At 42.7% G+C, this 25,855-nt stretch overlaps 2 protein-coding genes and 1 long non-coding RNA gene across 6 annotated transcripts in view; 2 read left to right on the forward strand and 1 right to left on the reverse strand.

Annotated features, from left to right (window-relative positions):
* The window catches only part of KCNIP2 (potassium voltage-gated channel interacting protein 2), a 42,433-nt gene extending 41,774 nt beyond the window's left edge, over positions 1-659 (forward strand). For all 3 annotated transcript variants that reach the window (XM_062601969.1, XM_062601971.1, XM_062601970.1), the window contains one exon: positions 220-659. In XM_062601969.1, coding sequence (XP_062457953.1) covers positions 220-267 — 48 coding nt within the window. In that variant the 3' untranslated portion in view covers positions 268-659. The remainder of the gene's footprint in view (positions 1-219) is intronic.
* Positions 660-2,197: 1,538 nt separating this feature from the next.
* LOC134155120 (uncharacterized) lies at positions 2,198-4,151 on the reverse strand. Its single transcript, XR_009961433.1, has 2 exons — positions 3,889-4,151; positions 2,198-2,740 (listed from the first exon to the last, which is right to left on the reverse strand). It is a non-coding gene; the product is annotated as an uncharacterized LOC134155120 (long non-coding RNA).
* Positions 4,152-4,260: 109 nt separating this feature from the next.
* OGA (O-GlcNAcase) lies at positions 4,261-25,149 on the forward strand. Of its 2 annotated transcripts, XM_062601923.1 has the most exons (16): positions 4,262-4,571; positions 7,976-8,027; positions 8,359-8,456; positions 9,672-9,802; positions 10,506-10,677; positions 11,673-11,771; positions 11,924-12,208; positions 12,729-12,887; positions 14,131-14,741; positions 15,121-15,295; positions 18,949-19,034; positions 19,906-20,010; positions 20,916-21,001; positions 21,988-22,180; positions 23,469-23,628; positions 24,367-25,149. In XM_062601923.1, the coding sequence occupies exons 1-16, from the start codon at positions 4,385-4,387 to the stop codon at positions 24,501-24,503; spliced, it is 2,736 nt and encodes a 911-aa protein (XP_062457907.1). In that variant the 5' UTR covers positions 4,262-4,384; the 3' UTR covers positions 24,504-25,149. The 2 variants fall into 2 exon arrangements, with proteins under 2 accessions (XP_062457908.1, XP_062457907.1); XM_062601924.1 differs by lacking the exons at positions 21,988-22,180; positions 24,367-25,149 and having other exon boundaries at positions 4,261-4,571; positions 23,469-23,610.
* Positions 25,150-25,855: the final 706 nt, after the last annotated feature.

The following is a 25,855-nucleotide window of genomic DNA, read 5'->3' on the forward strand; positions in this document are numbered from 1 at the left end:
AGGCTGAAGGCGGGGCTTCCAGGGGCAAGGCTGGGGCTCTGCTTTGGGAACTGTATCTGTGCCTGCATCTCTGTGCTGATGAGGAGAGTGGGGCTTGGAAACTGCCTGTAATCCCTGAGGCTCTTGTCCCATGGGTCAGAGATGCCATGAGGTTAAAGCCAGGCTTGAGGGAAGCTGCCCAGATTGCTGTTCCACCTGTTTCCTGCATCCTCCCTGCAGGATGAGAACATCATGCGGTCCATGCAGCTCTTTGACAGTGTGATTTAGCTCCCGGACCTGCCTCCAGCTGAGCTCTCCTGCCACTGGGCCCAGAACCTGCTTCTCTCTCGACTTTTCCTTCAAGCCTCCTCTCCACCGGCTGCACAGACACCTCCATGAAAACAGGTCTCCCTTCCCGGAGACACGGTCAGCGCTGGGATGCTCCCTTCCCCCTGGGCTGGCTCTGCTTTCCTTGGGGGATCCCATGCAGGTGCTTCTGGACATTGGAGCATGGGCATGGCTGACACGGGGTGAGCATTTGGCCTAGATGGACCTCTCTGCACCTGCTCCCAGCAGGGAAACTGCATCCTTTGGCTGTGATAGATTTCCCCCATGCACAGCGTCCCGTGCAGCCACAGCACCCCATCCCTGACCCTCCTCAGCCCTGGGAGCCCCCAGCACTGGCTGGGGGCTCCCAGCCCAAACCCTCCAGAGGTCTTGCACCAGGTGCCAGCGCCTTGGCTTCCTCCCGTGCCCTGGCTGTGCCCTGCCACAGGAAGCTTGTCCGGCATGTCCACCAGGAGCTGCTGGCCACCCTCATGGGCAAAGCGGCCATGCCTGGACAAGGCAGCTGCACAGGCACTTGGGGTTCATTGCTGCATGAGTTTTAGGGAGCAGCCCCTCACTCTGGAAGGCTCAGTTAGTCCTAGGAGGCTCATCCCGATGTGGAATGAGGAGAGACTAAAGGGACCTCAAGGTGCTTTCTTGTGGCACTCGTCTCCCAGAATGGAGGATGCAGGGCTGGGAGAGCTGCAACCTTAGTTCCTATCCCTCGAGGTTGGGGTGCTGGCACACAGGGAATGTCAGGGATCCACTTCGAGGCTCCAATGGAGAGACACCCTTTCCACCTCTCCCCAGTACACAGCAGCCACGGTATGGGGACACATGGAGGAGGGAGATGTGCTGGCCTCCATCAGCCAGCCTGCCTCTTGGGCCTCACAGCCATGCTCCCAGCACCATTTGCTGCTGACCTTCCCCTGCTCCCATGTCCTGCTCACCCCAGCCTACCCAGGGTACTGGGTAGTGAGCAGTGGGGCAGAGAGGTGTCCGTACAGGCAAAGCCCTGTGCTGGTGACATGGCTGAGCTGGCAGCTCCTTGGAGACGAAGTCAAAGCTGGGACTGCCTAGGAGTCAGTCCTGTTGCTGTGCTTCCAGAAGGATGGAGGGTCACCTTTAGGCAGGGCAGGCTCATCCCCTTCTCCTGGTGTGGCCACATGAGACCCTGCCTGTGGACCTCACGGATGGATACAGCAGCCTGGGGCTCCTTATGCTTTTGGCACTACCAGCTCCTCAGAGCTGGGTCTGCGCAGGCAGGCCTCAGCTGTAGCTAGGACAGTGATGCCCATGGGATAATGAACCCATGCCAACCCCAAAAGCCCCTCTGTGCAATCCCACAGGCATTGGGAACATATCCAAACTCATCACTCCCTGGCTCTGCTGCTCCAGCCTCTGCGTCCTTTGCAGCCAAAAGCAATCAGGGCTGGCCCCAGCTGTGATGTCTGAGATTAAAGGGAAGGGCTGAGCAAAGCCAATACCCATGCTGGGCTGGGCCCTAGACCCAGGCTGAGCTCCTGGTGTTGGAGCTGTCAGAAACCCTAATCTAAGGGCCCTGAGCCAAAGCTATGGGGCTGCTCCCCAGCAGGACTGCCCCTGGCCCAGCCCTTGCAGATATGATGTGTTTTTTAGGTTCATTCAACACATTGCTCATCTCACAGTCCCATTCCTGGGTTTGCCGTGGGGCTGAGTTCCCATGTGCAGTCTCCCACGGGTGGGAGGGCAGGTATCCCAACCCTTACGCCTCACAGCTCCGTCTCCCTGTCCTCCCTCTCTGTGGTACCCACCATCCCTTGCCACATGGAGCAGATGCCGCCACCCCCCTCACGCTGCAGGTCGCATGGCGTGACCCCCCTGCCCTGGGGCATGGTGACCCACAACCCGCTTGGCATCTCCAGTCTGTATATTTTGTATTATAACAATAATATGGTTAAAAAAAAAAGAATAAAACCAAACAAAAATACAATAAAATCTAACCACAATCGCTATGCACACCACCGTTATGTCTTTGCATCTGTCAGCTCCCTGGGGATAGTGGGGGAAATAGGGGCTGAGTGTCTCTGCAGAGGGTTAGCAGCCTTTTTAGGGTGCTCTGCATGGGTGCTCTGGGATATTCACTGGGGACAGGGTTTCAAACAGCCTGCCCATGCCATTGATGGCCCTGTAAGAAGAGTCTTGCACATGCTAAAAGGCTGTGAGCTGGAGCTGTCAGGTGTTTTTGCAGCTTGTCATAAGATGCTGCTGGGTGAACTGGAGCTTGGAACCAGGTGGCCCTTGTCAGAATGTGGCATTTAAGGCTGAGCTAAGAAGATAGCTACCATGTTGAACAGGTAGGTATGGACTGGACATGGGTTTCTTTTAGGGATGTAAATTGATGGATGATCACTGGTCCTTGGAAAAGTGTAGCCTTGGAAACTGGGAAAATGGACTGAAGCAAAACAAAGAAAAAAAGCAGCAGGTAAGTAAGAAAACAGCAGAACAACAGGGTACTGGACTTGATAGGGGACAGTGACACGCTCCAGCATTATGCAGTCTGTGGTGCAGGAACTGAAGGCTCAATGAGAAGAGCTGCCTGGAGTCCGAAGCATTCTTAAAGGATGGGCCCTGGCCATGGGGAGAATTACCACTGTGTGACTGGGAAAGCTGTGAGTCTGCTCTTTCCAAAGCCTCTGACTCCCCAGGGATCTTTCTGACCTGCTAGCTGTGGCACAGGTCTCTGTAAAGCAGGAGGAATGGACCCGAGTCTGTTTCCCCCTGCAACCCACCCTTCCCAGTATATCCTATCCTCTGCTTTCAGAGGGAAAGACCAGTTATGTGGGAAAACAGCTTAGCAACTGGATGAGGCAGCTGATGCAGCCTAGGGCAGTGATTCATTCCAGTATCCTGAATACTGCCTAGAAACACAAACATCTTGGAAAAGGATGAGATCCCAACACTGGGAGAACTGCTACTGCACGAATGTTCTGGCACTATCAAAGCTGTGAGCCTGATGCCCGCTTCAGGGTCCCTTCTGACCTAGCAGCCAACTGCCCAGCTCTGCGTATGGTGGTATTGAGAGTACCGTGTGCTTTCCACACAAATTCTACGCCTTTCTACTCTCTACCTTTTCTATAAAGCCTTGTTGCATGGCAACACAAGGTAGGTACTACTTAGGGTAGCAGTACAATTTCTATTTTTGCTCTTTGAAAGCTTTCGATTGGACACGATGGCAATTAGAGACACTCCTTGGCCAGGCTCTTTGCTGAAGCTTCCTGAGCACAGGTACAGGCAGATAGAAACGCAGCCATCTTGGGTTTCTCATCATGCTGAAATATCATCAGTGAAAATAAGCTCAAAGAGCAAGAAACAGCTTTCAAAAACACAAGAGGGAGGTTTGAGGAGAGCTGAGTGAGCTGGGTAAGGGTGAACGGTGTCCAAATCAGGAGCAGGGGTATTTTTAATTGGGTTTCATTCATTCTGTTCTGTCTCGTCTAAAACATGACATGGCTGCCATGATGTCTGCAGCCTTCCTCCAGCCCCTCCTCACAACTGAGGTTTCCAGCAGCTTTTTGCTCACTGGTTTCTCATTGCTGGTACCTGCTGTGGCCTCCCCAGTGCTAGGTGGGCTGGAAGGGCTACCCTGCTGATCTCTCTATGCAGCCTCAGGGAATGTGGCCTTTTCAGCCCTGTGGTCTCTGAGTCATGCTCTGGGTCCCAGTCCCCCACGCTTCCACACGGCTGGAGCTTCTCCCTGAACACATGTCGCCTCAGGCCCCTGCTCTGAATTACTGAGCTGCTCCCAGCTTCAAAGCCCATCCTCATAGCTGCTTCTAGGCATGCAAACACCGGCAAAAGTAACATCACCCCTGAGAGCAGGGTAAGAACAGCTTCAAAGGCTTTTCCCTCTGCAGCCCCACAGCTCGGTATCCTATCCACCCCGAACAACGATTAGCTTATGGGCTGCCGTAAACAGGAAGCTGCGGCGGCCCTCAGCGGCGGAGACAAAGGGGTTGTGGAGAGGGGAAAGAAAAGGATCGGGGTGGCTCGGCTCGGCCCGGCCCAGCGAGTGGGGGTCCTGGCGGCGGGCGGCAGGATGGTGCAGAAGGAGGGGCAGGCGGCGCTGGAGGAGCCCCAAGGTAGCCCCAACCCAGCTGGCGTGCCCGGCGCTCCCTTAGAACCGCCGGGCGCCGCCGCAGGCCCGGTGCCGGGGGGTGAAGAGACTGACACCGAGACGGAGACCGCGCTAGGCTCCCGCCGCTTCCTCTGCGGCGTCGTGGAAGGTAAGAGCTCTCGGAGGGGGGTCCGATATCCCCGGGGCATGGGAGGTGTTTGGCGATGGGGGGGGAGTCGGTGTCCGTGGGAGGCCTGGTCCCAGGTGGCGCTGCTGCTCCCTCCCGGCTCCTCCCCCGCCTCGCTGCGGCGCCCAGAGGAGCCCGCTCTTCGAGGAGGGTGGTGCGGGGTGCTTGGCCGCAGCTCCCTCCGTGAGAGAGGAGAGGCTGCGGGGGGGGGGGAGGAGCCGCGGCTCCCGGGCGGGGCTTCTGCCTCTAGGTCTGGTGGTGGAAGCTGCTCGCTAGCGGGGAGTGCCCTTTGATGGCAGCTGCTCGGCCGGGTGAGGGCACGCCTGGCACCCCCGGCGGCTCGACGGTACCTGATGGAGGCTGAGGCAGTGCTGTGGCTCGCTTGCTAGTGCGTGTCTAAAGAGAGAGGTGGGAGGGAGAGAGGAGAGCTGCTGTGCGGTTGCCCAGCTGTACATGCTCTTGCTCTGCGCCAGAGGCTCAGATTCAGTTTGCTGGGTAGGGGATCGGTGATTCCATAGTTCTGGATTTAATATTAAATGCTTCTTAATCTCGGAAGTGTTGTAGTTTACCATTTGAATTGCGCTGTAGAACAGTAATCTGTCTTTTGGTGTTGATGCACCATTAAAAGGTTTAAGTTGTTGCAGAAGCTGCAGAATAAAGGGACTCTTTTTGCATTTCTCGATAACTGCAGGATTTATCTGCATTTATGACAGGCCAGTTAAAGCAGATGTTTGAATGCCAGCAAGAAAAATGGTTTATTCCTAACATAATAGATGGTTCAGAATTGTTATAAATTCCTGTGGACTACTATTATATCTGCACCTATAATGAATCTCCGGTAGGAGAACAAAATGATTACCAGAATATAGAGGGTAATACGCAGTTTATCAAAGTCAGTATCTGCACTGCTTTCAGAATGCCTTTTGTTCATACCGTAGAAAACTCCATTTGGCTTCTGCAAATGTCATTGTGCTGAGTGGAGTAAAGTCTTTATTTTGAGCACTTGCTAGACCTTAAATCCAGTCAACATAGAGATGCCTTTGTTAATAGAATTGTGTGAAGATAGATGCTAAAATGAAGGCTTTGGAGACAGCTAACGGTGAACAGAAATACAGATTGTAACAGCATGCTTCCTCATGCTGCTGATACATCTTGACCATAGATCATCTGTTCATCAGGTTTATATCAGAACCGCTGCCTATACCATAATAATTTTTCTTGTCATCTTAGTTACAGTATAACTGGGATGATGTATTTGGCATGATCTGTTGCCTCTGTGTTAACCTAACACAGTCTTGAGGGAGTAGAATGAAACCAGGTTGATTTTTAGTTGGACAGAAAACGAGCTCCAAGATTTGTCATCAGCTGATGACATTGGCAGTTAAGAAATGGGACAGATAGAAAAGTGTCACCTCAGATTAGCATGTTCTCTTCAGTCTTATTTAATTTGGTTTTGTTATCTGATTATCACAGCAGCCTTCCAGTATCTGAATGGTTCTGTAAGGATGCTGGAGAGGGACTCTTGGTCAGGGACTGTAGCGATAGGACAACGGGAAATTGATTTAAATGTCAACAGGGGAAGTTCAGGTTAGATATAGGAAAGAAGTTCTTTACTGTGAGGGTGGTGAGGCACTGGAGCAGGTTGCCGAAAGAAATGATAAATGCTCTATCCCTGTCAGTGTTGAAGGCCAGGTTGGACAGAGCCTTAGGCAGCATGGTCTAGGGTGAGGTGTCCCTGCCCATGGCAGGGAAGTTGGAACTAGATGATATTAAGGTTCTTTCCAGCCCAAACGATTCTGTGATTCTATGATTATTTTCTTTTTTATTTATTTTTTTTTTTTAGTAGGGCCCTGCTCAGCTTTAGGCTCCTAGGTTTGAAACATGGTATCATAGGTAAAGCGTAAGTGTTCTGAACCAGTCATGAGACATAGGTGGTATTTATTAGGTATCACAGTATTTCATTCCTTTTCTGGGTTCTTGAGCTTCTCAGGGCAGCATCGATCAGAATTAGGGAGGCCTGGTGAAAATGAGACATTTGTTCTGCGTGAAATAAGGTGGAAGGTTTTTGTGCCTTCCCTCGTTTGCTCTTCTGCTGGACTGTCCTCCATTTGTCACTTTGCAGTTATGCGAGTAGTAGTTACGCAGCTTTGCCACTTCGTGGTGCCAGTTAGTCTAAGATCACTCATTGAGAGATTAATTCTTAATCCTCTTTTAAGCTTCTTAAAAGAGCATTGCTCACTTAATAGGTAACTGAAACAGATGTTAATATATAGAAGATGCTTCAGTTGCATCAGTTTTGAATTTTGAAAGGTTGTAGGAGGGTGATTTTGACCTCCACAAGACCAAATATTTACAGATTTACAATGGTGGAAAGCTCTGGAAATGAAGATGGAGTCTGCCTTTTGAACTGGTGTTCTGCAGGGACTTGCGAGCTTTGTGTATTAGCAGCATCATTCATCACTGATTGGCTGTGTTGTTTGAAAATAAAAACTTATTAAATTTCAGTGTTATTTTAGTCTCTGGTCTTTGCACAGCCTGCCAAGCTGAAACTGTTTTGAAGTGCCCACTTGTGGTTGAACTGTTTGCATATAGGTCTAATTGACTGAGAGTGCTTTTAAAGTATTATGTTTCTAGAATGGATTAGATTTAAAACCAGAAGTAGTTATGATTTCCATGGAATCGCATGCTTTGATTTTGCACTGTTCTAAAATTACTTGTGTAGATGCTTTTATATGATTATTCAAGGACATAGTCTTAGCTTGTAAAGATGTGGGAATTGAAGATATCAACTTGCAAGTTAATTTTGACAAGGAGCCTGTTAAGATGAATAAAAGGAATGAGATTCTAAGCATTCTCCTGACTCACTTGCACATTTTTTTAATTGCACATTATTGCTCAGTATGCATTTATATACTCTGTGTGTATTTAGCATTCTAATCTGTACCATCAGTTAAGCATTTTTGAGCTGGTAAATATTTTCAAGTGTCTTCATGCTCATATTACAATCAAATCTATTTTGTAGGTGTCTGGAGTGACAGTTTAATTAGGTTCTGGCTGTTCAGTCTGTTTCTAAAATAATGCTGACTTGACTCATCAAGGGCATATGCTCAGGAGTACAGTTTGGATTCTGAAAATTAATTGCTTCAATGGCCAAAATTGTAAGACTTTAGATCATAAGAAATGGAACAAGTTATAATTGCATTTTAAATTTAGATCAGTTTGGGTTATTACACTTTGCTAATGCTGCTTAACTAGATGGCTTTTTCCTGTTTTGGGAAGCTTTTTGCTGAATGTAGCAGAAGAAAAAAAATGGTGTGTTTGTAATATAAAGTTTCATGGAGCACAGGCATAAGCTAACTGGATAATGTAAATCTTGTTTCCCATAGGATTTTATGGAAGACCTTGGGTTATGGAGCAGAGGAAAGAACTTTTTAGAAGGCAAGTCATGCTTCCTCTTACTGCAGCACATTCCATCACAATATGATCATAATCTTCCACTTAAGCCTGGAAAGAATTACTGTGCTAAATTAGAAGAACTTTTGCCTAATATCTACATTACTGGGGGCTCGTATTCACCTTTCCATCCTGCCTAAAATGAATTTGTCTAATACCAGTTGTGCATAAAGTTATTGTAACTTAATAGTATAGGAACAATGATCAATGAAGAAAAACTAAATTAGATCAGGTGAAAAAATTAGATCAAGTAAACCATAGAATTCCTGAATTTGTAGGCTAGTTTCCCATGAAGGCTTTCTTCCTGTGTTCGCAGACTTCAGAAGTGGGGACTAAATACATACCTGTATGCTCCAAAGGATGATTATAAGCACAGAATGTTCTGGCGAGAAATGTACTCTGTGGAGGAAGCAGGTAATTGCCTTTATTTGCCTCTGTGTTTTCTATAAGTAGACCTCTGAATGAACTGGTCATTGCTAAGTGTGCTGCTTACGTCTGTTTAATCTTGGTAGCCTTTTCCAAAGGTGAGTGGAGACCTCTTCTTAATGCCTGGCAGATGTATTCAGTGAAGCTTTGGTACAAGCATAGATTTACTTCTTTTAATTGTAACTCTGCAGATGATTTCTGAAACTGCTTCTCAGGCTTTTGTTTTACAACATTTACCCTTTTCCAGGGGAAGGTTGCTCAAAATTATTCTTTTGGCTCTTGAACATCTGGGCCATATTTTGAAGTAAAAATTAGTTGCTTCAGAAAAGAAAAAAGATTAATGAGCAAATAGCATACCCTTTTATGCGATTCATGAAGTGCTTGTCTTGGCGAAGAGAATGCCAGTTAGACAAGCAGTTCCTGACTTTTTAGTGAGAATATAAGACCTGTTCGGGCTGGTGTGAGGCTTTTATCCACCTTTGGATCTGCAGTGTTCTATTAGCTTGTGGGGATTATTAATTTTCCTTGGGCAAAGGGAAAATTATTCTCATTCAATATTAAGTAATCCTTCGTGGAGGCCATTTTGAATCGCTGCAGAAATACAGTCTAAAGGATGCTGCAGTGTAATTGCCAATAGCACCAAAGATTGTTAAATATCCTAAAAAAAATTCCATACATTATTGTATAGAAGATGAAATTTTAAATTTGTTTCTTAAAATAATTCTGCACAGTGATGTTAAAACCCTTTTTGACGTGGCCTGAGCTTCCATCATATGTGTAGGATGTGAACCAGTTTCATGCGGGGTGCAATTACTACTTTGAATTTTCTTAGTATATGTGACAAAAGTGGAAAAAGTGAGTAATAATTCTAGAACTGTTGATGTGTGTACTGTAAAGCCAGCCTGTATTCACATTTGTCTCACAATGTTGAGACATAATTTTTTCAACCTTTAAATCGTTTTAATATGGAAAATAACACTTCAAGGACAGCTGTTGTATTAGTTTTGGCATAATTTCTGAGAACTCTTTCAAACAGTTTGATGCTTTTGCTGTGTTAGTTTTAAGAAATTCCGGCAAATGTTATTATTGGTGGTGGTGGTGGTGTAGGAGAGGCATCTGCATTTTTATAGTTTATTTGTAAAGATGTCTGAGGGTTTGGTTTTATCGTTGAATCCTTCTGAACTATTTGAATTTGATTTCCAGAGCAGCTGATGACTCTAATATCAGCTGCACGAGAACATGAAATAGAGTTCATTTATGCAATCTCTCCTGGACTTGACATCACTTTCTCTAATCCTAAAGAGGTATCCACATTGAAACGCAAGCTTGATCAGGTAGGTGTGACACAAATTGACCATGGTTTCAGGGCGCACTCTTGCAGCTTTTCACTAGTTTCTTGAATGTTTTCAGCACTAGTATTAGTTTGAATGGCTCTGAACAATTCCAGTAGATGTTTTCAGGTTGCATTGCAGAAGAGGCCAGTGATCATTTAGATTAAAACCAACCAAGCAAAAAAGCAATCCACAAAACCAACAAAATGTATTATCTTGTGTTGGATTCTGAAGGCTATTCGTAGGAGCTTGCCTTCAGAGCGTTTTAGGGCCTTGAAGCCAAGATGCATTTCTAAAGCAAGAATTCCTGTCCACAGTAGGCACCTTTGGAGGCAGACCTGACATATGCGTGTCATGTTTGTTCCCTTGGTAGTCTCCTTTCCTTTGTCCAACAGCTATTACAGAATTAGCTTTTTTCCAGCTGTCTGTCCATGGAGATTGGCTTGGATTGTTAAAACTGGAATAGATTGCAGGTCTTTAGAGGGCTTATGTTTGAGAGAAGCAGAGCAGAGGCTCAGAAAGAGGCATTCATCATGTATAGATACCAAAGTCTGTCTTACCTCCCATACCTTCTCTCCCACTTACCTGTAGCTTTTCCTTTCAGATAGGTTAGATTTAAAAATTACGTTGTTTGATTAAAAATAAAATAAAAATAAAAATTTTAAATTCAAAATTAATGCGCTTTTTTTCCCCCTTCTTATATTAGGTTTCCCAGTTTGGCTGTAGATCTTTTGCACTGCTGTTTGATGATATTGATCACAACATGTGTGCAGCAGATAAAGAAGTTTTCAGTTCTTTTGCTCATGCTCAAGTCTCGATCACGAATGAAATTTATCAATATCTAGGAGAACCGGACACATTCCTTTTCTGTCCTACAGGTAAAATGAGATGAATCCTTTAGTTCAGCCTTAAAGGAGAGAGGCTGTTATCTTACGGGAATCACTGCGTTAAGGAGTATTTTGAGGCTGTTTGAATAAATTGACTTACAAAGAAAGGCTGAGGTAATTCTAACATATGCAGAGTTTTTGCCAGATCTGCACATCTCTGAAAAGCTTAATGCCAAGCAAAGAATGGTTTGAGTAGTTTGAACTGCAAATGAGGTTAAAGGAAAACTTACGTTTGACTTGTACCATAATCTTTTTGCTTCTTGATCTGGCTAGTTGTTGGTTTCTTAGAATTTGCTTAGAGTAGAGGTACAGCCCAGTCTGTGCTGACTTATCTCAGTGGTACCTGACTTTAAGAGGATTACCCACATACTCTAGTCACTGAGCTGCTTTATTTATTTATTAAAAAATAAGATGACTTGCACTTGGGTCCAGTAATCTCCTTTTTCAATTGCAAGCTTCCTCTGATACCTGTAAGAATATTGTAAGGAAGCAAGAATCACTGTGTTCAGAGGTGTGGAGTGTTGCAAGGGAAATTCAATTCAGTAGCGGTGTTATCATTAGTGTTAATTTGTTTATCCCCTTACACTGTGGTGGCTTGTGTCTGTTGCAGAACTCCTACTTAGCTTTAAAGAGACATGTTGTAGTGTTACTGTTTTCAAGTATTTGCATTTCATAATCAGTCTTAGGGTTTCTAGGGTTTTTTTGCATATTGTCTGCTGTAACCTGCCCTTCTATTTATGGAATTTATTTGGGCTTTTTTATTTTAATATTTGAGTAATTTTAAATAAATTATCTGCCTTTTTGATCTTTATGCTAATTATCATTCATCATGTGCTTTTTATTTATGCTTTGGACTTTTGGGCCTTTCTTCATTAATTTTGTTTCTCTTCTCAAATGGTACTTACTCTCTCAATGTGTTTCTGGGACACCTGTGTATGTCACAGGTGTGCATCCTTTTACTAACAGTGACATTCTCTTCTGTGTAGAATACTGTGGAACTTTCTGTTACCCAAATGTTGCCCAGTCACCATATTTACGGACCGTAGGAGAAAAGCTGCTCCCTGGCATCGAGGTGTTATGGACAGGTAAATATATTTTCTCTTCTTTTTTTTTTTTAATGAATTGTTAGTGTTAATTTTACTAAATATTAAAAAGAAAATAATTAACTGTCCAGCTACTTGGGTGTTGAATCTTCAAGTAAATGTAAAGCCCTTTGGTTATCCTGTTTTCGTTTTAGGTCCAAAAGTTGTATCCAAAGACATTCCAGTAGAGTCCATTGAAGAAGTTTCTAAGATCATCAGGAGAGCACCAGTTATCTGGGATAACATTCATGCTAATGATTATGATCAAAAGAGGCTTTTTCTGGGGCCTTACAAAGGTCGGTCAACTGAGCTTATACCGCGACTAAAGGGAGTTCTGACCAATCCAAACTGTGAATTTGAAGCCAATTATGTTGCTATTCACACGCTTGCAACCTGGTACAAGTCTAACATGAATGGAGTGAGAAAAGATGTGGTAATGAGTAAGTATCCATAAGTGTTAGCCTTTTCTCACCAACTTTTTCTTTTCAAGATCTTTTCTTTCCAAGACCTAGCATTTTCTACCCCAGAAGTAAATGGCAGTCACCTGAAAGATAATTAACATGTAGATTCTTTTATTGATTTTCTTGGAAGTATCTGTAGCACATGCTATCAGAGAATTTCTGAAGTCTTGAGAGGTGTCTGTGATTGTAGAAAAAGCACTCTCAGCAAACCAGTTCTAATGCACAGATCTAAGTGTCCATGGATTTGATTTCTTTGGAATGGAAGCAGTTCAGATTGAAAGAAAAACTGAATGAAGAGAAGCCAGAATGTCTACTTTCTGCATAGTTTGTGTTGACATTGATGGCGACCATAGTTTTCCATATTGCCTTATTAGGATGTAATGCTCTTTGTGAAGTAAGGCTTAAGAGATTGCTTGAATGCTTTGTCTAACATGACTTATTTTTTTAATTGATTTAAAATGAAACTTGCATGATAACTTTGTCAAACTTTTCTCTGTAGCTGATACTGAAGACAGTACAGTTTCTATCCAGATTAAACTCGAAAATGAGGGGAGCGATGAAGACATTGAAACAGATGTTCTCTATAGCCCACAAATGGCCCTGAAGTTGGCCTTAACAGAATGGTTGCAGGAATTTGGGGTACCTCAGCAATACAGCAGTGAGTCTGATTTGATGTTGTTCTGGGGTTGGTAGAAAAATGGCATAAAATGTTCAATACTTGCATTTAGTTGGCAACTGGTATACTTTTCAGTCAGAAGCATTTCCTGCCTTGCTAATTAGGGAGACCTTAATAACAAAATAAGAATGCTTGACATTCTGCAGTGTGCCTGTAGTGTCGTGACTGACCAGCAGAAGTAACTTTTATGTATGAGCCTTTGGCACTTCTGGTACAAAACAGAAAAGTCTTGATCTTGCTAGTCCCCATTGTTACTAGTCTTCCATGGGACCTGAAAGAATAGGATTTTGAAGTGGGCATTAGACTATTGTAAGCATTAGTTCTGGCCCAGAAGAGTCCATATTCTTCCACTTGTTGTAAGATGGCTTTGTTTTTCTGAGTTTCTGTCTACAGAAAACAGCTGGGTTCCTTCCAGCATTGTACACCTTTCTTGTAGCAGTGGGATCTTGGGATCTAAGGTGGAAATTATTTTTTCTCAAATGTGGATTTCAGGTAGTCAAAGTGCCCTTTTCTGACAACCGGTGATGTAATGGAGGGACCTTTTCTCCTCCCAGCTCTGCTCTGGTGCAGTTACCCTTTTCAACTGCTGTAGGGTTTTGAGTCTTTCTACAGCTCAACTGCAGCAAAAACACTGGGTGAGGAGTAGTAATTAAGGCATCATCTTCCTCCATTTTTGCAGAATTTTTGAGGTTAGAAGAGGACCTCTTGAGACTTCTTCGTCTAATCACCTTGCTCAAGCAGGGTGAGTTAGAGCAGTTTGCCCAAGACAGTGACCAGTCAGGTTTTGAATGTCTCCATTTCCCTAGATTAAAGACATTTTTGCAATTGAAATATTTAAGCATCAATCTCTTATTTTGAAATGTGCTTTTATCCAGATACACCTGTAACAAGTCAGCTGGTGCAGGGGAAAAATAGTTAACTTTGGGAGCTTTTTATTCTGATGTCATAGTCAGAAATGCTGCTGGCAGCACATAAATATTAACTGATTTTCCTAGCTTTTCTCCCATTTTATCTTTGCTTACCAGTTATGTGGAGGGAAACCTGCAAAAATGAAGTCAGTAGTTAGATTTAGAGTGACAGAAGTGAACAGGCAAAGGACTAAAAGGATTGTTCAGATTGATCAGATGCTGTGGCAACAGAATCATCCGTGATTTGCAGAAGTTGCTGATTTGAATGTTAATTGGCACATACGGAAAATTCTAAACTTGTTTCTTCTTATTCTCAGGTAGGCAAGTGGCCCACAGTGGTGCTAAAACTACTGTAGGGGACGTAGGGCCTCTGGTGGCACCATCCTCTTTAAATGCAGCAACTGTGGTTACCACAGTTTACCAAGAGCCTATCATGAGTCAGGGGGCAGCGCTGAGCAGCGAGTCACCGGCCTTGGTAAAGGAGGAAGAGAAGAAGCAATCTGATGAAGAACCTATGGACACAGTGGTGGAAAAACAGGATGACACAGACAAGAATGCTAATCAGATACTGACAGATATTGCCGAAGCCAAGATGGCAGAGGAGTTGAAGCCAATGGATACTGATAAGGAGAGCATAGTTGAATCAAAATCCCCAGAGATGTCCATGCAGGAAGACTCTGGTAGTGACATTGCCCCTATGCAGACTGATGAGCAAATTAACAAAGAACAATTTGTGCCTGGGCCAAATGAAAAGCCTCTCTACACAGTAGAACCAGTGACATTAGAGGACCTGCAGCTTCTTGCTGACTTGTTTTACCTTCCTTATGAACATGGGCCCAAAGGTGCGCAGATGCTGAGAGAATTCCAGTGGCTCAGAGCAAATAGCAGTGTTGTCAGTGTTAATTGCAAAGGAAAAGATGCTGAAAAAGTGAGTGTGAATCTTGTTTCTGTACTTGTAAATCAAAATCCTGAACAATGTTATCTGTTGTTTGTAATAGAGATTGGTGTTCTACTTCCTTGGACTCAAAGTGTAGTGTATAACTAACCACAGGTCAGTAATTTTCATTCCTCTAGTGGAATCTACTGTTTTAAGCCCTGTAGTGCCATTTAGCTGTGAAGGCAGTCTGGTGTCTGCATTTGACCAGGGATCCCTGTACCTCTCACTTCTAACAACTGTAGAGAATATCCGTGTGATGTGGGTAGTCCTTGCTGGTAAAATGAAGTCATGCACTATATAGTTTTCCTCCATACCTCTCCTCCCTAGAAGGCTGTGTTTGATCTTGTGGATCTTTTGCCTCCATTCATAGATAGAAGAATGGCGTAACCGAGCAGCCAAGTTTGAAGAGATGTGCAGTTTGGTGATGGGGATGTTCACTCGCCTCTCCAATTGTGCCAACAGGACAATCCTTTATGATATGTACTCCTACGTCTGGGATATCAAGAGTATTATGTCAATGGTGAAATCTTTTGTGCAGTGGTTAGGTAGGTGCATTGGGAGCCATTATAATCCCAGATAGTGTATATATATATTTATTTTTTTAATTAGCCCACGGGGAAAACAAAATATCAGGCAAATGTGTTCTCTGGGACATGGGGTCTGCTTTGGCCCTGATTTAAAGGTTTTTGTATCTCACTATTTGAAGCAATGCTTGCCGTGAATTTGCTTTGGTATTGTAAGTGAAGTCTGCTGGATTCTTAAGGTTGGAGACCTTGATTTTCTTCTTGGGCTAATGAAACTTGAATCTCATCTGACACGTAAGTGTTGACTTTAGCTTACTCTTGACTGAATGCACACTGGACTATGCCATGTAACTCCTTGGATACCCTCTATATGATTGGAAAATGACACTATGAAATGTGACCATATCAGCCATCTGCTGCTTGCTCTGTCTTCATCACATTATTGCTGTCTTCAACAGAACAGTTGCAGAAGTGACATTTCAATGGGCCTGGCCCAGAGGAAGCCGATCGTCCCAGCTGTGTGCGCATGCGAGCTTTAGCAGAAGGCTATTCTGGTGCAAGAGAATTTCCTTTAAATATTTTCCAAATTGCTGATTTTTTTTTTTTTTTCCCAAATTTTTTGTTTTTGTTTTTCTTAATGGGTGGAAATTGTGGAGCTCTCTGGACAGATCTAATCTGAGACTTAAACTGATCTTGAAACAAGTTTTGGTTTTGTTTTTTGTTTGGTTGGTTTTGATTTTTTGATTTTTGGTCTTTGGCTTTTTTTGTTGTTGTTGTTGTGGGTTTTGTGTTTTGTTTGGTTTTTTTTTTTTGGTTGTTTGGTTTTTTTATAGATATTTTTTGGTTTGGTTTGGATTTTTTGTTTTGGTTTTCCTGGAAGATTTTTGGGGGATCCTAAGTTGGCAGATAGCACCAGCATGGCCTGGGTAATTGTAGTGACCTCATTTCGCTTTCAGGTTTTAATCCAGCTGTAAGGAATATGCTGTGGACTTGCTTGACATACATAGCAGGCAGCAAGGCTGGTGGTCTCAAGTCACGCTTTTTGTAGGTGTCACAAAGCTCACAGTGGTTAACCATTACACAGCCTTGGTCTAGTCCTAGTGTTTGGATTGTCTTTAAATCATATTCTTAACTGCTGGCAGGTTTAAGCAGGAGCAGAAGACCTGTTGAGTCATCAAGTCAGTCTGTGCACAGCAACTTCCTGTGTTTTGTGCTTATTAAATATCTAATCCCTATACATTTTGTTGATAAAGAAGAGCTTTTAAGACTAGCTTCTGTAAAGTGCAGAGAAGAAAACTAGCTTGGAAGGAAAACTCATCAGCAATGTCGTATGTTATCATCTCTGCCTAATGCTGCTTAAAAGCTTTAAGTTTGCACATTTTAAAACCAACGCAACTCCCCCAGCTTGACTATTCTTGTTGTATATTGACCTTTAGCTAGAGAGAATGCCCTCTTTTTGATAAGTTAATGTTTAAAACTCCAGGCCAAAGCTCTGTAAAGCCAACAGTGGTTCTTGTAATTTCTAAATGTTGAGGGCCCAATTTAAGACTGCATTTCCAAATTATCAAACTACTGATTACAGTCGAAATTATCTTCATTTTTCAGTGTCCCTCTAAAGTTAGGTTTGACTTTAAATTTATCAAATATTTGGAATAGTTCATCTTAGAAGCCATCTCTATAAATATTCGCTCTAACTTTGGCACTGTTCTGTTCCAGTACTCAAACTGGTATTAGGTAGTTTAAGAGTTTTTCACATATAAAGTTTAATACTCTTATGCTAACAGTGCTTCTGTGAGAGGGGATGTTGTTGTCTTCACCTTGCATTTTATCACCAGTGTAAATACATATAAAGCAAAGATCTTTGGTTAAATACATCATTCTATAAAGCTAAGTATGTTGCAAATCCAAACAAATTAGTTTCCACAACAGTGTGCTCAATGGTCCACTGAATGTTCACTTTCTTTACCTCTCCTTCCAAGTCCAGCTAGCATTCAGTCCCTTAAATTAGTGTGGCTGTACAGTACTATGGATTACTAATGACTTCTATTGTCTTCTTCCCCATTGTGTACAGATGGGAGAATCCTCAGCACAAGTTTCTACTGCTATTGGATGGACAGCGCCAGATGTTCACAGCGCGTCGTCATTAATTAATTAAAATGGAAAGGTTTTGTCTGTGAGGCAGCTCAGATAGATTAGATGTGCAGTAGGCATGAACTGAAGTCACATTTGCGCAGCGACTAAGGCATTAACTATGTTTTTCATTTATACAGCTCTTCATTCACGCAGCTCTTTACTGTAATCATTGGAAGTGCTAGTTAAGTTGTAGTCTCAAAGGACAGACAGATACTGTCTTCCAAGTTACTGACGAAATCTTGGAAAGGGGATCTTTCTACATGGAAACTAAGATGTGGGAGTAAACCAAATTCAAATTTTGATGCTTGGATTGTTTCTGAAATTTACCATGCTTTCTAGGGTAGTCTGTATTTAACATGTATTCCTAAATCTCATAAATGTCAAACTTGGCCCACTTTGGGACTCTCTGACTAGCACAACATACTTGTCTGTACTGATCTGAGACTGTTACTTGAACAGGAGATAGATTGCTGTCCACAGAAGGAAAAGAGTATTTGTGCTGCTTATCTTGTCAGAAAACTGGGTGGGTGATTGAAATCTCTGTTTCAGATACTACATTTGGTTTTGGGTTGTTTGTTGTTTTGTTTTTTTTTTTAACTCGGGAGTTGTCATTTATGTTAGTCGGTGAGGGCTGTGGTGCCTTGCTGGTGAAACACTATTAAAAGCCAAGCAGCTACTGGAAGTTTCTTTTCTAAAGCAAGCATAAACTAAAGCTGGGCCTGCTGTGGCTGGTTGATCAGCAGGGACCCTGCTGTGTCTGATGTGCTTCAGGAGTTAAAAAAAATCAAGAGGCTAAAAAGCGAAGCTGATATTACCTGCGGCCAACAGTGTGTACTGGTTAAGTTGTACTGGTAAATTGTGAGTCAATTCCAGTTAACACTATGTAGCTTTTTAATGGGCCAGCAGCATTGTGAAGGTACAGCTTGGCTTATGTAAATCTGTATAGTCTCTTGCAAGAATACTGTTTCTGGCTGCCTGAACTGTTCCAGACTATTTGTATACATTGCCAGTCCTAGTTTTCTGACAAGATTAGAAACAATCATTATTGAAATGTGACTTCAGAAAGGTCCTTTTTTTTTTTTTTCAAGGGGCTGTGATAATGGTATTTGACCTAAAGTTTAGGGTAGCGGCTGCTGAGCCGCGTAGCTTCCAAGATGCCACCTTTTCATAGGTGAAGTGGATGTTTCTGCTACAAATATATATATAAAAAAAGATGTGTATGAAACATCTGGGAAGCTTATATAATTGTGCATGGTACCCTTCCTGTGCCTTTTGGTCTAGAATGAGGTGTGTGAGCTGAATCACCTCAGCTGCACTTAGACTGGTCTGTTTTGGGTAATCACAAATTTGGGATACTGCAGTTAGTGCACAAGCACAAAATCTTTATAAAATCTTCCATTATTACAGCCTCTCCCCAAGCCCTGGATTCTAGCTCAGTTAGAGAGCTTTTTCCACAAGTGTGTGTTGGCTTTTTGGACATGTTAGACACCCAGGAAATCCCCCTTCTCGTAACGTTCTCCGCTTGGATCTGATCTCAACAGGGTGTCGTAGTCAATCTTCAGCACAGTTCTTAAGTGGAGACCAAGAACCCTGGGCCTTTAGAGGTGGTCTAGCAGGAGAGTTCCAGGTATCAATATGACTTCACAACTGAATGACATTTTCTTTGTTTTATGAGAAACCTTTTGTTGCACATCAGAGGTCTGGAAGGATTGGTCTGCCGAAGGCTTTCTGGTCCAAAGCCCATTAGCCTTACAGCTTGGTTTAAAATAATTTTCCTCCCCTCTCTACAGTAATTTCTCAAGGAGATGCTGCCTGTCCCACGCGCATGCGAAGCGCAGCGGCTTTAGTTGGACATTTCACATTGTTTCTTTGCAGGTCGCACAGCATTTTTACCTGCGCCCGCAATTGCACAATGCGCGCATGCTTGTCTGCCAATGGGAATTCCATGAGCAAAAGGGATAGTCATCCAAATTCTGGTTCCTCGCCAAATAAAGCTGTAATGTGCTTTGTTGCAAAGATTGCAATTGGCAAATAGTTCTTCAGGTGCTGTTTATGCCATGTTCAAGTTTGTTCATGGATTTTTCTGGCACTCTACTTTTCCCCCCTCACAGGTGCTCTGCGCGCAGCAAATTGAGTCAGCGCATTGCTTTTGGGATAAAGTGTCTCCTCTGGCCAGTTAACCCTCTTCAGACCAAACCTTTCCTCCTGACATTCTATGTTCTTATACAGAGCCAGTGTAGATATGATTGGTAAAAAAAGTATTTTAAAACAGATAAGATTAACAGACTCTTAATGTGCTGTTTCAATTGCATATTTTAAAACACCCAATTGGATATTTCCTATTCAGATAAGGTCTTTGCGTTTATAAAGCATACCAACCCCACCTTCTTTTGGGGTGCCTGCAAGTAGCAAATGTTAATTTGGGAGTCTGCAGTGCACACCCAAGAGCGATGGGTTTTGCTGTTCATACAGTCATATTAAGTATTTTGTTTTCACAGCGCTTGCTGCCTATTGATGGGGCAAATGACCTCTTTTTTCAACCACCTCCATTAACACCCACTTCCAAAGTGTACACCATCCGACCCTACTTTCCTAAAGATGAGGTAACTGCTTTTGACACTTCTCACTAGTGTTAGTCATGTGTTTCCTTTTGTGGAGTAACTAGAGTCACTCCATCCCTTAATGAAATCGTGGTGGTTTCGTGCCTGTTAGCTTAGCAAGAAGAGTACTTAAAGATGAAGTATTAACCAACAGTTAACACTCTATGCATGCAGTTTAAACAATGTAAGAATTGAAGTAACTTGAACTTCTGCATTTGTAGCTACACTGAAATGAAACATGTTTCCCTTCAAACATAAGTATCTAGGTTGAGCTTGCAGCTGCTCAAATCAACCCTGGTTTTGGGGACAATTGAATAAACAAGGCTAGCACATGAAGACATCTTTACCTGCCGCTTTTAGGCTAGCTCTGTCCTCTGCTGTTCTCACAAGCAGTAGCACAACCTTTTCCATACCCCAGACCAGGACAGTACATGAGCTAGTATGTTCATTTGTAGGCAATAGAATTGATGTTTGTAAGCCACCTAAAAAATTGGTGATACAGAGAGGTGTCAAATGCAAAGTAAAAGTGTAAAGTTTTCTAATGTAAAGTGTGCCTGATGAAAGTTCACTCTTTAAAGAGGTTCAGCCTTTTAAAGTCAGGGTGTGTCTGTCCTTCACAATGGTTAAGTTGTTGCACTTGAACCTTGGAGTTTTTGAAAATGAACTTTGTAGCTTGAGGGTGTTGATACTCAGTGAGTGCTTGGTAACTAACCCTGGAGGTTAAACTTGCGTTCTTACAACCTGTGGGGAAAATAGAGCCTTTCTCGTAAATGGGTGCTCTTGTTTTGTGTAACTTAAATGCCTGACAGTGCTGCTTTACAGTGGAGCTGTTAATGAAGTCTCTCTAAAACAGTTGATAGTTTTTTGAATGTGACTGATACTTGAAATAATCTTTTCTCTTTTCTTAGGCATCTGTATATAAGATCTGCAGAGAAATGTATGCTGATGGAGCTGATCAACCTTTCCATAGTTTACCAGATTTAATTGGAGACAAGTATGTATTAGGAATTAATGACCTACAGAAGTGATTCTGAAGGATGAAGTCCTAACACTGTTTAATTCGAATTTTTAAAAGTCGAAGGGGGGAAAGAATGCAACTAGTGTTTGATTTTAAAATAAGGCTAAAATCTGCCATCTGCAGGCCTTAAGATATTGGGATTTTGTTTTCTTAAAAGTTTAACAATTATAATTAACAGTTATATCTCAGTTCATGTTCTGGCCACCTTTTGTGAGCTGTTAGAAAAAAGACTCAGCTAAAACCTCTGTATTATGAAACGTGTGCATCATAGTATCTTTTTTTTTTTTCATACTTTGTGAAAGCATATCATCAGAGTTCTCATAGTCTGGTATCTATTTTCCAGCCTAGTATAGTTCTTTAGATAACTGGATGTTTTATGAAGGCCAGTCTCCCAGCTGACTGCCTTGATTTTTTTTATTTTTTTTTCTGATACACATATTACAGATGACCTCTACCAGCTTTAAAAAAGAACAAGCAGTGACAAGTGAGATGAATTTAAAGGAAAAAAAGGCATTAAATCTGATTTGTAAAATGAGCTCTTTTTGAATGAGGTTTTTTTAATGTCTTAAGTGTTTAATTTAGGTGTAACTTGGTAGAGAGGTGACAGGAAGATAGGTAAGGAAGGATGTGTAACTGGTATCAAAACATACCCAAAAGAGAAGGTGGAGGAACAAGGAGGTAATGGCAGCAGAGAAGGGGGGAAGGAGGCTTGTGTCTCTGGTGAGTCAGAAGAGCAGTGTGTATGGAAGTAAACTGTGGGAACCTGAGGTGCAGATGTTGCTCATAGTTGAGTTTTGACAGTCCATCAGTCTGTTAATTAATGCTTTGTAGGAGCTAACTTTGTGACTGGAGGACTCTTGACACTTATTTGATTGACCCTAGAGTCTTCTCCAGAGTACCTGGAGAGGACACGGGTTCATAGTGATCTTCTTTGGACTGAGTTTGGACACTTCTTTCTGCAGGTTAGTAGGAGGCCTGCTCACCCTCAGCCTGGATTACTGCTTTGTCTTAGAAGATGAGGATGGCATATGTGGCTATGCTTTGGGAACAGTTGATGTGACTCCTTTCATTAAAAAATGCAAAATGTCTTGGATCCCTTTCATGCAAGAAAAATATACTAAACCAAATAGTGACAAGGAACTGTCTGAGGCAGAGGTTAGTATAAACCACGAGATCAGAACTGCATGATGAACTATTTCTTTCCAGAGCAGGTCTTTATTTTTCTTATTTTCAGTTTCCATGTAATGATTTCTTTTGTACTTTTATGAACTCTTTGAGCATGGTATTGAGCATTTTAGAAGGTAACAGTAAAATTATTCACTGCCAATCAGATACAGGTTGTGTGTTGTAATACACCCCTGAGGTGTGCTTTAATAGTAATCAATGCAGTAAATGTAAGCCACCTTAATCTAGAGAAAATTAAAGGATTGCTTCTGCTCTGTTCTCCTGCAAAGTGAGATAGTGGTTTCCCCATGCTGTAGGTAAGGCTCACCCCTGATAGTCACATGTATGGAAAACAGTATTTGGTTTTGATGTTAAAGTCTGTGAGCCGTTTGTGGCATGTGGCAGCTGTAAATGGTGCAAAATGACATCTCGCCTTCAGCAAGTGCTAAAAATATTATTTTCCAACAAGTTGTCTGAATACAAGGAATCATAGCAGACTGGTGGACCTCCTCAGGGACTCCCCAGCTGGTAAGGCAGGGCCAAACTGGCATATACGCGGTGTGCTCTTGCTTTATTTGACTAGGACTTGGATAAAGTCTTACAGGAGAGGTCATGGCTCTGAGAGCACAGTCCTTCACACAAGCAAAGCAAAGCTTCCTGGAAATAGAGTGAAATGATTGTTGCCCCATTGTGAAAATGGCCACTACTTACAGGCATGTTTGATGGGGAAAAAACCTGAAGTACATTTAAATAAACACACAAAAACTTCCCCAGCCTTGCAGCAAATACCAGCAATCTCATTTAGGTGTGACTAGAAGGTATCTTAATAGCTGTACTGCCACTATTGAAGTGGAGCTAATTCTGCAGTCTCTAGGTTTTGTAACTTCTGCATTTGCAGAGTGCTGTGCCTTCAACTGCATGTGTAAGTTCAGATTTTGAAGCAAAGTTAATGCAAAGATACTGGAAGCTAAATACTGCAAAGCTGTAATAGATGCAGTAAAGGAGAAAGGGCCTTAATTTCCTGAAGTTTAAAGCCAAACATTAGAGAAAGCAGGAGGGATTTTGTGCTGATAAGCTAGCTTTTTGCTGTTGGTGCAGTATCTCAGAAAAAGTCTTGTTTGTGAGACTGTGACTTGAAAGCTGTTCCTGTAAACGGAGAGGTCTTTGTACTTTGCTGTTGAGATAGATGCTGTGGGATTTTATCCATTTAGCTTTTAAAGACAAATGAAAGTGAAAAGCTGGATCATGATTAAATGTCTATTTCCCATATTCTTTTCAGAAAATAATGCTGAGTTTCCATGAAGAGCAAGAAGTATTGCCAGAATCGTTCCTTGCCAACTTCCCATCATTGATAAAGATTGATATCCACAAAAAAGTGACCGATCCAAGTGTGGCTAAAAGCATGATGGCCTGCCTGCTCTCTTCTTTAAAGGCTAATGGTAAGCTTCTTGCACTCAAAATTCCTTGTTTCCCGAGTATATGTTAATTCTAGGATGCAAGACAAACTTGGGTGGTTATATTAATATACTATACTTCCATATCAGCCTGAGAGATTCTGTTCCTGACACTAGGTAAATAATTACAAAAGCTTTTAGGATAGCTGACTTCTGCTGCTGTTCTTGTTAAAAAGTAGCTTTTCACTTTAGCCATTATCCTGCAAATTAGAAAATAGGAAGAACCGAGGGAGCAATTTGACAATAGGAGTACACATTTTTACATCTTGAACAGCACACAAATGTTTCTATTTCCCCTCCTGGTATTGGTAGTGATGCTTTTTCTTCTGTGTGGCAGCATGTGCTGGTGGGTAATTACCAAAACCTTCAATATGGGGAAGTACTTGGCTGCCTGCCTGACTGTGCACCTGAGATTCACAGCTCCTTTGTGCAATTTGGTGCTGTTTTCTGAGACAACATCAGAGTTTCAGGATGCTTTTATGTGAAATAAAAGGTGTGCAGAGGGTTCGTTCAGACTTGACATCTGCAGTGTACAGTGCCTTCAGGGGGTGGTCAGCTATGTTGCCATAAATCTGATCTCTTGGGCGCTATACTTTGTATAAAATTGGATCAGTGATTTCATTGGGTTTAAGTGTTAAAATAGGTGGGAACTTTAGTAATATCTGATGTCTGTGCTTGTTACAGTAACTTATTCTACGGTGTTTTGTTTCTTTCCTCCTTCAGGCTCCCGTGGGGCTTTTTGTGAAGTGAGACCAGATGATAAAAGAATCCTGGAATTTTACAGCAAGCTGGGTTGTTTTGAAATTGCTAAAATGGAAGGATTTCCTAAGGATGTTGTTATCCTTGGAAGAAGCCTGTGAAGTGCTTGACAGTGAACTGTTCCAGTACCGTAGTCCCTTAAACAGCTGGGGAGGTAGTGGTGGGGATCTTCATATGGTCTAGCTGCACAAAGCCAGGAATAAACCAGCTTGGTAGAAGGGGCTATGCGAAAATCACCCATCACACATTCAGACTGTAATTTGTTGGAAGGGGATAATGCTGCTGAAAACACTCTTTTAACAAAGAAACCTTGTCCTCTTCTGGTCCTGTGTGAAGTGCCAAGGAATCTTGCATGGGCTATAGCTTCTCGGAGGAATCCCTCTCAGTCGGTCCTGTGGTTGATGACAGTTCTCTGCACTCACGTGTCAACAGAAAAGTGGTCTCTGGCAGAAGTACCTGTAAAGGTGCAGCTTGTTTCTTTGTCATAGAGCGAGATGTGCAGCTGGAAGTTGCACGAAGGGGAGGGATTGCCTATGTCAATCAGCAAATTTAAAGATAAGTAGCTACAGTTCTATTTTTGACTATCTTTATGCTTGTTGGTAAAGCAATGACCCGTTGTCACTTCTAATGACCATTGGTTCAAACTTTGTGCTTTGTTAGGGACAAATGTGCAGTGGTCTGTGGCAGAAGTCACTTAATGACAACATTGTAAACTTCAGTGTATATAAACTTAGCCGTATGCTGACTGACTTTTTGTTTACCGGTTTTTGTAACTTTCTTTTGAAAAGTGAAATGGTATAGGTCCAAGGTGGCACTTTTGGATAACCTAAAACCACAATGGAGAACAAATCTGTCCTCGGCACTGACCTTTCTTACTGTGCCTCATGTCCAGGGCTAGGGCCTGACCATCTTGGGTAAGGGGAGCAGATCCCGAATGATCCTTCCTTCAGACAGCAGTTTGTCACTGTGTGAGGTTATCATTCTCTTGGGACTGAAACAGCAATTCACAAGGGGGTTTGGTAACATTCACATGGGATTGTGGATGAAAGACGGTGAGAGGGAGAGAGCTGGCCCGCAGCTGAGACTTGTCCTTGGAACAGTCACCATGTTTCAAAGCCTGTTTGTACCAGTTGGATTAAATCAGGGTCTTCAAGTCCTGCACATTTGTATCAAATAACTTTTCTAGAAGAGATGCCACAATAAGCACATTTTTACATTATTTAAATGGTTACCTACTTTTAAATGTTCCAGGAGTTTAATGTTTTTACACAGGACTGACATGTTTGGTTATTGGATGGAATCAGCATGGTATGGGATCTGGTAGTGAGCTAGTTGCATCATTTATGAAATTGGTATTTCACACAAGTCCCAGTGGCCCAGATACACAATTGGCCAATGGTACGCAGCTTGCAGTACCTTGCTTCTTTCACCTGCTGCCATCCGCTGTCTTTCT

Source organism: Pezoporus occidentalis, unplaced genomic scaffold (genome assembly GCF_034315485.1).
Source record: "Pezoporus occidentalis ecotype Australia unplaced genomic scaffold, CSIRO_AGI_Poc_V1 ctg73, whole genome shotgun sequence".
Classification (NCBI taxonomy): Eukaryota; Metazoa; Chordata; class Aves; order Psittaciformes; family Psittacidae; genus Pezoporus; species Pezoporus occidentalis.